The sequence below is a fragment of the Physella acuta genome, unplaced genomic scaffold (genome assembly GCF_028476545.2).
Source record: "Physella acuta isolate Inbredline_101_S28 unplaced genomic scaffold, ASM2847654v3 ptg000055l, whole genome shotgun sequence".
Lineage (NCBI taxonomy): Eukaryota > Metazoa > Mollusca > Gastropoda > Physidae > Physella > Physella acuta.
In genome coordinates this window covers 130,001-142,614 of record NW_026731575.1, presented here as the reverse complement: position 1 = coordinate 142,614, position 12,614 = coordinate 130,001, and the positions used below count along the sequence as shown (strand labels likewise).

Below are 12,614 nucleotides of genomic sequence, written 5' to 3'. Positions count from 1 at the left end.
ACTAATGAAGACTTGATGACAATTTTCTATCTAGTAACGGGAGATTGTGTAGCTTGCTCCATTTAGTGATGGGAGATTGTGTAGCTTGCTCCATCTAGTAACGGGAGATTGTGTAGTTTGCTCCATCTAGTCACGGGAGATTGTGTAGCTTGATCCATCTAGTAACGGGAGATTGTGTAGTTTGGTCCATCTAGTAACGGGAGATTGTGTAGTTTGGTCCATCTAGTAACGGGAGATTGTGTAGCTTGCTCCATCTAGTAATGGGAGATTGTGTAGTTTGGTCCATCTAGTAACGGGAGATTGTGTAGCTTGCTCCATCTAGTAACGGGAGATTGTGTAGCTTGCTCCATCTAGTAACGGGAGATTGTGTAGCTAGGTCCATCTAGTAACGGAGATTGTGTAGTTTGGTCCATCTAGTGGCGGGAGATTGTATAGCTTGCTCCATCTAGTAACGGGAGATTGTGTAGCTTGCTCCTTCTAGTAACGGGAGATTGTGTAGTTTGATCCATCTAGTAATGGGAGATTGTGTAGCTTGCTCCATCAAGTAACGGGAGATTGTGGAGCTTGCTCCTTCTAGTAACGGGAGATTGTGTAGTTTGATCCATCTAGTAATGGGAGATTGTGTAGCTTGCTCCATCTAGTAATGGGAGATTGTGTAGCTTGCTCCTTCTAGTAACGGGAGATTGTGTAGTTTGATCCATCTAGTAATGGGAGATTGTGTAGCTTGCTCCATCAAGTAACGGGAGATTGTGGAGCTTGCTCCTTCTAGTAACGGGAGATTGTGTAGTTTGATCCATCTAGTAATGGGAGATTGTGTAGCTTGCTCCATCTAGTAATGGGAGATTGTGTAGCTTGCTCCATCTAGTAATGGGAGATTGTGTAGCTTGATCCATCTAGTAACGGGAGATTGTGTAGCATGCTCCTTCTAGTAACGGGAGATTGTGTAGTTTGATCCATCTAGTAATGGGAGATTGTGTAGCTTGCTCCATCTAGTAATGGGAGATTGTGTAGCTTGATCCATCTAGTAACGGGAGATTGTGTAGCTTGCTCCATCTAGTAACGGGAGATTGTGTAGCTCGCTCCATCTAGTAACGGAGATTGTGTAGTTTGGTCCATCTAGTGGCGGGAGATTGTGTGGCTTGCTCCATCTAGTAACGGGAGATTGTGTAGCTTGGTCCATCTAGTAATGGTTGATTGTGTAGCTTGCTCCATCTAGTAACGGGAGATTGTGTAGCTTGGTCCATCTAGTAATGGTTGATTGTGTAGCTCGCTCCATCTAGTAACTGGAGATTGTGTAGCTTGCTCCATCTAGTAACGGGAGATTGTGTAGCTTGCTCCTTCTAGTAATGGGAGATTGTGTAGCTCGCTCCATCTAGTAACGGGAGATTGTGTAGCTCGCTCCATCTAGTAACGGGAGATTGTGTAGCTTGCTCCATCTAGTAACGGGAGATTGTGTAGCTTGCTCCATCTAGTAACGGGAGATTGTGTAAATAAGCTCCATCTAGTAACGGGAGATTGTGTAAATAAGCTCCATCTAGTAACGGGAGATTGTGTAGCTTGTTCCATCTAGTAACGGGAGATTGTGTGGCTTGCTCCATCTAGTAACGGGAGATTGTGTAGCTTGCTCCATCTAGTAACGGGAGATTGTGTAGCTAGGTCCATCTAGTAACGGGAGATTGTGTAGCTTGCTCCATCTAGTAACGGGAGATTGTGTAAATAAGCTCCATCTAGTAACGGGAGATTGTGTAAATAAGCTCCATCTAGTAACGGGAGATTGTGTAGCTTGTTCCATCTAGTAACGGGAGATTGTGTGGCTTGCTCCATCTAGTAACGGGAGATTGTGTAGCTTGCTCCATCTAGTAACGGGAGATTGTGTAGCTAGGTCCATCTAGTAACGGGAGATTGTGTAGCTTGGTCCATCTAGTAACGGGAGATTGTGTAGCTTGTTCCAACTAATAACGGGAGATTGTGTAGCTTGCTCCATTTAGTAACGGGAGATTGTGTAGCTTGATCCATTTAGTAACGGGAGATTGTGTAGCTTGTTCCAACTAATAACGGGAGATTGTGTAGCTTGCTCCGTCTAGTAACGGGAGATTGTGTAGCTTGCTCCATCTAGTGACGGGAGATTGTGTAGCTTGCTCCATCTAGTAACTGGAGATTGTGTAGCTAGGTCCATCTAGTAACGGGAGATTGTGTAGCTGGTCCATCTAGTAACGGGAGATTGTGTAGATTGCTCCATCTAGTAACGGGAGATTGTGTAGCTTGCTCCATCTAGTAATGGGAGATTGTGTAGCTCCGTCCATCTAGTAACGGGAGATTGTGTAGCTTAGTCCATCTAGTAACTGGAGATTGTGTAGCTTGCTCCATCTAGTAACGGGAGATTGTGTAGTTTGTTTCATTTAGTAACGGGAGATTGTGTAGCTCCGTCCATCTAGTAATGGTTGATTGTGTAGCTTGATCCATCTAGTAACGGGAGATTGTGTAGCTTAGTCCATCTAGTAACTGGAGATTGTGTAGCTTGCTCCATCTAGTAACTGGAGATTGTGTAGCTTGGTCCATCTAGTAACTGGATATTGTGTAAATAAGCTCCATCTAGTGACGGGAGATTGTGTAGCTTGATCCATCTAGTAACGGGAGATTGTGTAGCTTGTTTCAACTAGTAACGGGAGATTGTGTAGCTTGCTCCATCTAGTAACGGGAGATTGTGTAACTTGCTCCATCTAGTAACGGGAGATTGTGTAGCTCGCTCCATCTAGTAACGGGAGATTGTGTAGCTGGTCCATCTAGTAACGGGAGATTGTGTAGCTTGCAGAATCTAGTAAAACGTTACGTTATGCACGGAGTTTCTTTCGGGCATATCTCCGTTTGATCCATCTAGTAATGGGAGATTGTGTAGCTTGCTCCATCTAGTAATGGGAGATTGTGTAGCTTGATCCATCTAGTAACGGGAGATTGTGTAGCTTGCTCCATCTAGTAACGGGAGATTGTGTAGCTCGCTCCATCTAGTAACGGAGATTGTGTAGTTTGGTCCATCTAGTGGCGGGAGATTGTGTAGCTTGCTCCATCTAGTAACGGGAGATTGTGTAGCTTGGTCCATCTAGTAATGGTTGATTGTGTAGCTTGCTCCATCTAGTAACGGGAGATTGTGTAGCTTGGTCCATCTAGTAATGGTTGATTGTGTAGCTCGCTCCATCTAGTAACTGGAGATTGTGTAGCTTGCTCCATCTAGTAACGGAGATTGTGTAGCTTGCTCCTTCTAGTAATGGGAGATTGTGTAGCTCGCTCCATCTAGTAACGGGAGATTGTGTAGCTCGCTCCATCTAGTAACGGGAGATTGTGTAGCTTGCTCCATCTAGTAACGGGAGATTGTGTAGCTTGTTCCAACTAGTAACGGGAGATTGTGTAAATAAGCTCCATCTAGTAACGGGAGATTGTGTAAATAAGCTCCATCTAGTAACGGGAGATTGTGTAGCTTGTTCCATCTAGTAACGGGAGATTGTGTGGCTTGGTCCATCTAGTAACGGGAGATTGTGTAGCTTGCTCCATCTAGTAACGGGAGATTGTGTAGCTAGGTCCATCTAGTAACGGGAGATTGTGTAGCTTGCTCCATCTAGTAACGGGAGATTGTGTAAATAAGCTCCATCTAGTAACGGGAGATTGTGTAAATAAGCTCCATCTAGTAACGGGAGATTGTGTAGCTTGTTCCATCTAGTAACGGGAGATTGTGTGGCTTGCTCCATCTAGTAACGGGAGATTGTGTAGCTTGCTCCATCTAGTAACGGGAGATTGTGTAGCTAGGTCCATCTAGTAACGGGAGATTGTGTAGCTTGGTCCATCTAGTAACGGGAGATTGTGTAGCTTGTTCCAACTAATAACGGGAGATTGTGTAGCTTGCTCCATTTAGTAACGGGAGATTGTGTAGCTTGATCCATTTAGTAACGGGAGATTGTGTAGCTTGTTCCAACTAATAACGGGAGATTGTGTAGCTTGCTCCGTCTAGTAACGGGAGATTGTGTAGCTTGCTCCATCTAGTGACGGGAGATTGTGTAGCTTGCTCCATCTAGTAACTGGAGATTGTGTAGCTAGGTCCATCTAGTAACGGGAGATTGTGTAGCTGGTCCATCTAGTAACGGGAGATTGTGTAGATTGCTCCATCTAGTAACGGGAGATTGTGTAGCTTGCTCCATCTAGTAATGGGAGATTGTGTAGCTCCGTCCATCTAGTAACGGGAGATTGTGTAGCTTAGTCCATCTAGTAACTGGAGATTGTGTAGCTTGCTCCATCTAGTAACGGGAGATTGTGTAGTTTGTTTCATTTAGTAACGGGAGATTGTGTAGCTCCGTTCATCTAGTAATGGTTGATTGTGTAGCTTGATCCATCTAGTAACGGGAGATTGTGTAGCTTAGTCCATCTAGTAACTGGAGATTGTGTAGCTTGCTCCATCTAGTAACTGGAGATTGTGTAGCTTGGTCCATCCAGTAACTGGATATTGTGTAAATAAGCTCCATCTAGTGACGGGAGATTGTGTAGCTTGATCCATCTAGTAACGGGAGATTGTGTAGCTTGTTCCAACTAGTAACGGGAGATTGTGTAGCTTGCTCCATCTAGTAACGGGAGATTGTGTAACTTGCTCCATCTAGTAACGGGAGATTGTGTAGCTCGCTCCATCTAGTAACGGGAGATTGTGTAGCTGGTCCATCTAGTAACGGGAGATTGTATAGCTTGCAGAATCTAGTAAAACGTTACGGTATGCACGGAGTTTCTTTCGGGCATATCTCCGCCCCGGACATTAAAAAAATATTCTTAGAAAATATTTTGGCTACTTAAACCAGTGTCCGCCTCCCCCCTCTTCCCCTCCCACCGTTTATTTTAAGAGCGCCTCCCGGAAGTTTCAAGTGCCCCCCCCCCCCTCCCGGAAAGTAACAATTAGCGGATCTAGCCGTATATAGTGTGCTGGCGAACCTGTTAGTCATGAGATAGCTACATGGGCTGGCGGTTGTGGGTCGTCTCTTGAGCTGTCCCGTTATCCAAACCACAAATCAGTCGCGCCATTCGGCGTTTCAACCGTGCTCTGTGTAATTTCTATTATGGTATGATCATTCCCTTAATGGAACAACATAGCTGTAATGGATGCGCCCAGGGTTGTTTTTTTTTTCAGACGTTATTCTCCTGAAGAGAGACAACAGTTGAAGTGTATATTTTCTAAAACAAACTTAAAATAAAAAAATAAAATTTCTCTTTTTTTCACCCAGAGTGGACTTGAGATGCCTGAATGAAACACACGTAAATAATCGCACCCGTGTTAGCGAGGTGTACGAACAGATAATACTCTAGCTCAGAGGTTCTTCCAGTCGTTCCAGGCATCTCTTCGGGGGGGGGGGATAGAGCCCCCCCCCCCTCCCGAACGAAACGGAATTTATATAGAAAACATATACTTTTACCAGTGTCCCCACCCCTCCACGGAAAATATTGTCCGCCCACCCCAAGAAATATCAAGTGCCCCCCCCCCCCTAGAAAAAAAGAAGAAACACTGCTCTAGTTCAATGCCAGATAGTTTGCTTGTCTCACCCTAACCTACTGATACAAGTACTAGATCTAATATTACATTCAACACACGGAAATTAGATTTCAGTATGCTTATTTATTTTTAACGCACGAACCAGATGGGCCATAGGGCAGCTGAAGTATAGTTTTATCTATTACACTTATCTCGGCAAATATAAATGTATAGTCTGGCAAGACGCCTTTGTTTTTCCCAACTCAAGTTGGGTACCCATTTGAGCTGAGTGAACTCATGGACATCCTACAGGCGTCAGCCAGATAATCGAAACTGAAACTTCCGGGTTGGTATTCGTAAGTTTTATTTGCTCAAATACCAAGAGAGAATTTCTTCACTCAGATGGAGTGATAATATTCTAAATTGTGGACAATAGTGCACAAGAAATGTCAAGGTGACATTCCTATCTTAGGCTGCATGTTTAACAGGACAAACTCGAGCTGGTTTTTTAATTTGGCGCCCCCCCCCCCTCCCTATGTATATTTTATATTTATAATTCAAAATAGCAGCTACAATGAGCTTATTTTGACGCCCCTAGGGTCGGCGCCCTAGGACATATGTACCCCCCCCCCCCTGTCGCTACGCCTCATGTGGTAGGTTTATAGAATAGTTTACTTTTTGTTCTTCGTTTTTAATTGTAATGCTGGATGGGATGTCTTCCATAATAAAGTATTACGAGTTAACATAATATGCGCCATATTTCCGTTTCCTTGACTGTGATTTCAACTTGCTTTTCTTTCTCGGTTTCTTTGTATTGGCTTCGTCCAACCAAGAACAAACTACAAGGTAGAAGTTGTTTGATTTTGGAATTGTGTCTCCTAGTTGTCCGCAGCTAACGAGCCTCATCTGCCGGGTGTTCGAACACGGGACGTTTCGGTTTAGCAGCCATGAGTTGTACCGGCCCGACCACGCCGACCCCTACTAAGTAGTTGATTAATGCTGTTTCTAATCAATAATCAATACCGTCAACAGCGTGCGAATGTAATGAAATATGGGGATGGGGGATTTAACTACAAATTAAAACTGATTTTCAAGTGTATAGTTAAACGTATTTTAATCTTGGTATAATAATACAGGGGTTTCCAAACTACGGCTAGCGGGCCGGGTGTGGCCCCCGAGGTCCTCACATCCTGCCCGCGGGGATCTTTTTGTCTATGGAAAGATAAATTTTGTTGGAGGTGGCTGAGGAAATTCGCCCAGAAAATTCAAAACGATTAGAAAATGTAGGTACGTTCTTCGGTGGGGGGGGGGGAAGAGGAACTGGAGAGATATCTGGAAGAAACTCTGGCCCCCGAACCGATATTCGATAGTTAATGCGGCCCTCGGATAAAAAAGTTTAGAGACCCCTGGTATAATAAATTACAGGCTGTTGAGGTGAAACATGGCCTACGGTGGTCTCGTAAAGACAGCTTTGTTTTTTGTTTGTTTGTCATTACATGTCTACGTGATCATTTGACCCATCGTATATGTAGTTGAAAATAAACTGTTAACTGATGGCCTGTTTGTGAAACCGTCAAAGTGGCCGCGTATGCTTCACGTAGGTAATCTTGTATATTTATAAATCAATTTTAATGAAATTTATCAAAGTTGGTGTACAGGTTTGATTAATCACAGACATTCAGTTATTCGAGGGCATCAAAACAGATTACAAAATCAGTAAGATTTCTTTTTTTTAAAAACATAATATATAAATAAATAATTATATATATATATATATATATATATATATATATATATATATATATATATATATATATATATATATATATACAAATAATCGTTAAGGAGTTGGGGATAGGTTCAGAATCTATCTAACCGACTTGATACCTAATTTCCACCATATGGTCTCGAGAATGAATAGGCTTGAAGCCTCGATGACTAATCGGCCGTCTTTGTAAACATAACAGCTGTGCATACGAAGACTCCGGCTGGTATCTACCCATCGAACCCAGCTACTAAAAGATGTCCGCAAATAAAATATAATAGTATACAAACAAATACCTAGCTGCTGTAGACAGTCAAAAGAGAAGATTGGCTCAACCTACGAGAGCTGATTCAAACTGCACTGGAGAGTTACAGCTGCAGCTCCTTGCTACTCTAGGGCTTCTAATGATTGAGTCTAATGATTGAGTCTAATGATTGAGTCAAGTAATGTACTCAAATACAATACAAAGTGGCATTAAACTGGCTTAATTAGAGACCTAACTAACTTTTTTATAGAGAAACAAGTTATTAAAAAGTCTAGTGACAATTTAAGCGCAATTTACTTAAATCGAGATAAATCATATATTCAGCAAATAAATAATGCAACACAAGTAGTTTTAATAATTCAAAACAAAATAGAAACCAGTATGGAAATTGCGCTAAAAAAAGACAACTATATTAATCTATATCAACGGAAATAGTTTTATTTTAACGAGTAGGCCTACACGATGCTCAGTTTAAAATATCATCCTAGGCCTACAAGATGCTCAGTTTAAATAAAAAAAATTAAAAACTTTTTGCATTAGTGCCGGGGCTCTTCTGGACATGATCCAAAATATTGAAAAAAGTTAACTCAAACAATTTAATGGTGAAAAAGGTATAACATAGGTTGTTTTTTTTAAACTGTACAAGAAAAGCGCGCCAGTTCTATTTCTACAAAAAATACTTGAGGCCAGACCTCTATTGCTCCGAATGAGGAGCACCTTGACCAAGTTCTAAAGACAATGCTTGCACCAGCCCTATATTGATGATATAGGCTTACTTGTTGCTTTACCATAACTTTACAAAATCTTTTTTTTTAATTGGATATTTTAACATTATTTGAATATACTAATATATTTTTTTTCTTCCTTAATAATGTTTTTTTTTTTTATTTTGGTTTCAGAAACATCTCAATATGAATTTTGTGTTTTTTCTCTTTGTTCCGCTATTCTTTGCGAGTTTAGCGAGAGATGTTTTAGGCAAATTTGTCAACGAAACAACAGTCGTACACAAACGTTCTACTATCAGAACCCAAACAGACGTAATATATCTTATATTAATATTTCTACTTTATAAAATTACAATATCAGCCACTATCGGTCAGTGGCGTATTCGAGGGAGAGGGGGGGGGGGGAGGGCGCTGGTAAAGACTTATCCTAATCAGAAACATTTCTTTTTCACTTATGACTATTAAAACCAGATAGTTTCCCACTACACAAAAATTTTACACAAATAAATTGATCTAGACAAAACTGATTATTTCTTATTTCCATCAAGTGGCTTAAATACTATTTACAGTTTCCTATCCCCTACACACATGAAATCAGGTTTGAGACAGCGTTGTTCCCTGTTTTTACTATTGAAGGAAGGCCGGACAATAGAGCGACAAGGTAATTTGCTTATGATTGGCTTTGGTACATAAGTTTGGATGTGATTGGCTTTGATATTTCAATTTGGATACGATTGGTTTTGATACTCAAATATAAACATGATTAGCTTTGATACATAAATTTGGATATGATTAGCTTTGATACATAAATTTGGATATGATTAGTTTGACACATAAATTTGGATATGATTAGCTTTGATACATACATTTGGATATGATTAGCTTTTATACATAAATTTGGATATGATTAGCTTTGATACATAAATTTGGATATGATTAGCTGTGACACATAATTTGGATATGATTAGCTTTGATACATAAATTTGGATATGATTAGCTTTGAGACATAAATTTGGATATGATTAGCTGTGACACATAAATTTGGATATGATTAGCTTTGATACACAAATTTGGATATGATTAGCTTTGATACACAAATTTGGATATGATTAGCTTTGATACGTAAATTTGGTTATGATTAGCTTTGATACATAAATTTGGATATGATATCCAAAAAGAAAAGCAGGCTGAAATCGTAGTCAATGGCCTCAATGGCGCATAACCAGTTGACACGTAACGTTTAATTGTGTTGGAGGCGTGGTCGAGTCGGCAAAAAGCTCATGGTTGATAAATTCGAACAAAGTCTCGAGTTCAAACCCACTGGCAGGTAAATCTCGATCCCTTTCAACACAACGAAGAAGAAGAAGAAGAAGGATATGATTAGCTTTGATACATAAAATGGGATATGATTAGCTTTGATACTTACTTGCAATCGTTATTTCTAAAATATTTTATTATTCGTTATTTCTAAAATATTTTATTATAAAGCTATCACTTTAGAAAAAAATTTCAACTTTGCAGTACTAAGAATATTTTTTAAATTGCTTATACACTATAAATTATATCACCGTGCCAGAAATCATCAACTGCATTGAAACAAAATATTATTTTATCTGAAATAATTCTTACTGAAACATAAAGAGTAATTATTTGTAAAACCACATGAAATTAATAGAGAGTAAGTAAAGTTTCCTTTCCGACATTGACAGTTCATTGGGCAAGGGTTCGCCAGTTTCTGAAGGAATAGTGTGATCAGCACTATAGTTGATCAGCACTAACTTTCCCTAACTAGAGTTAGGTACCCATCAGAGCTGGGTAGACTCAGTGACGGTGTACTAACTCGAACCCGGATTCGAACTGGAGACACACGGGTTAGCAGCCTAGCTCTCTACAGCTAGGCCACTCCGTCCCATGAAATATTTACTGATGGTAATTTGGCAAGAGAGTTAAAATACACTTAGTTTTGCATCATGCAGCCAGCTTAGTATTTATCTTAGGACTGAAGATTGAAAATCTTAACAAAGTTTAATAAATAAACGAGTCAAAATTCATTCGAAAACGAAGAAGAAACCATATACACATGTTATTAAAGCAGACAAAAAACGACTTAGCGACAGGCCATTACAATTACATATTTTAAACAAAATCCAACTGTCACTAAAGAAAAACAACTAACTTGAAGCTGTCATTATTACATTCGCCACAACCTACACATGTTATGTAATAACAAAATCGACTATGATTTGCCTAAGAAAACACAGTCTATTTTATTTTTAAACTTAGTCAAATATTTTAAAACTTCTCTCCATACCTCTTTAAGAACTTTTACAGTCATTTTAGAGTTATAAGGTTGCTTGTTTGAGACCAATAGAAGAAGCAGGATTTCTTGGGGGTATAGGGCTAAAGGGTAAGGCCTATCACCAGCATGTCATTTCTTGTTAACAATTAGTTTATTTTGGTAAGATTCAGTTTTTTCTGACACAGACTGATGAACCCATTTATGTGCCAGAAAAAAGCATTTCTATTAAGATGAGTCGTTTTAGGTGAACAGCTTCCGAGAGGAAAGCGATAACAGCTGCTGTAAGGGGGGTGGAGGGGCGTTTTGTAGGGGGATTTTTGTTTGGCCTTTGTTTAATAAAATAGTTTGTAATTTAGACATTAAAACGATGAATTAACTAACATATGTAATTATATTGTAGAGTGAAATTTACTATGGTTTGTAAGTGAAAGTTTTGGGGCCCCTAAAAATCGGGGTCCCTGACTGCAGTCCTTTCAGGCCCCACCCCAGCCCCACTAATCCGCCCCCAACCCCGAACCATGTCTACCGCCCTCCGGAACAAAATAACATTTTTAATAGAAGAAAAAAATATTTTTACCAGTGTACGGTCGCCGTACCCCCCCCCCCTCCCCAACACCCCTCGAGAAAAAAATGTCTGAAACACTGTGATACTAATTCCACCCGCTCATATTAATGTCTTGAATTCTAACGCCGGTCACTCCAGGTTTACCATTGAAATGTGTGCAGATCGTCCCTGCCTTGAGATCAGAGCCTTCCAGTTCAGTGCACGATTCGATAAACGTCAAGTGGTCAGGTCTCACAAGTTAGGGAGAACAGGGGATTGGTCACGTCAGGAAACAAACGGCCTCATGCCTTTCACTCGAGGGAAATCCTTCAAAATAAAAATAACTACCAACAGCGGAAAGTACAAAGTGCGTATATTAAAATTGTGTAATGGAAATAAAATGACAATGATATTATAATTTTTTACTATAATCCAAGGTTGTTGTTTTTTTGTTTTGTTTTTAGGTTTATGTCGACGGTAACTTCTTCTGTGATTACAAATTTGCAGTTCCACTTCACACAATTAAATTTATTAAAATTGCAGACCAAGTCAACATCAATAAACTTACAGAGCAGGTATGTTTACACTCATTGGGAATTATCAGTCTTTAGTGTGGCCTTCAGTATTTAACTACAGGGATATTTAAAAAAGGGGTTGTCTGTCAATGTCGTCCCACTTGTCAAGGGAGAGTGTAGGAAAAGCGCTTCAATGACGACTGGATGGGCTCAGAATTTATTAAATTAAAATTTTTAATCTTTAAAAAAATATGAGTATAGATAATGTGCTCTGTTGCAAATTTATAAACAGAAGAAACGAAAAAATAAAAACATCTTTTTCCACAATAGTGTGGTTGAAATTTTTAAAATGCATTAATTTTCGTGATCGCCTTATAAGAACAGCTGCCTTTAACAACTAATATATGTGATTGTTAACACGAGTAGATTTGACGCGTACTAACCACAGAGGCGTAGCGACCCTACCCGGCGCCCGGGGACAAACTTTTCGATTTGCACCCCCCCCTCCTCAAGATTTCGATTTGCACCCCCCTCAAACTTTCGATTTGCACCCCCACCCCTAAAGATTTCGATTTGCACCCCCCTCCCCTCAAACTTTCGATTTGCACCCTCCCCCCCCCCTCAAACTTTCGATTTGCACCCCCTCAACCTTTACATTTATTTTTCCAACCCATTTTGGCGCCCCCTAAGGTCGGTAATCCCAAAGTCTCGAGTTTAGATCGACTATGTACTACGTCCCTGAGTCCACCCAGCTCTGATGGGTACCTGGCTACCGTTGGGTAAAGTAAAGACGGCTTGGCATAGCGATGAACACACTATACATGTCAATGCCGAGATCACTGAATCATCGACCGCTGCAGCTTGTTGTATTGTCCGCACTGACTAAAGCCGAACAGAAATCATGTGTGGTGTGTGTGTGTCTTGACCTCCGCCGACCTTTTAAGACTCACTCACCGGACCCCAGGGGTTTGTCAAACCCAGGTGTAATAAAATACTTAAAAAAA

At 40.4% G+C, this 12,614-nt stretch overlaps 1 protein-coding gene across 1 annotated transcript in view; it reads left to right on the top strand.

The window, feature by feature from the left end:
• The first annotated feature begins 7,105 nt into the window (after positions 1 to 7,105).
• Positions 7,106 to 12,614, top strand: part of LOC131947101 (uncharacterized) — a 12,010-nt gene continuing 6,501 nt past the window's right edge. The window contains exons 1-5 of the mRNA XM_059308195.1: positions 7,106 to 7,213; positions 8,427 to 8,564; positions 8,822 to 8,913; positions 11,255 to 11,462; positions 11,560 to 11,670. Coding sequence (XP_059164178.1) covers positions 8,439 to 8,564; positions 8,822 to 8,913; positions 11,255 to 11,462; positions 11,560 to 11,670 — 537 coding nt within the window. The 5' untranslated portion in view covers positions 7,106 to 7,213; positions 8,427 to 8,438. The remainder of the gene's footprint in view (positions 7,214 to 8,426; positions 8,565 to 8,821; positions 8,914 to 11,254; positions 11,463 to 11,559; positions 11,671 to 12,614) is intronic.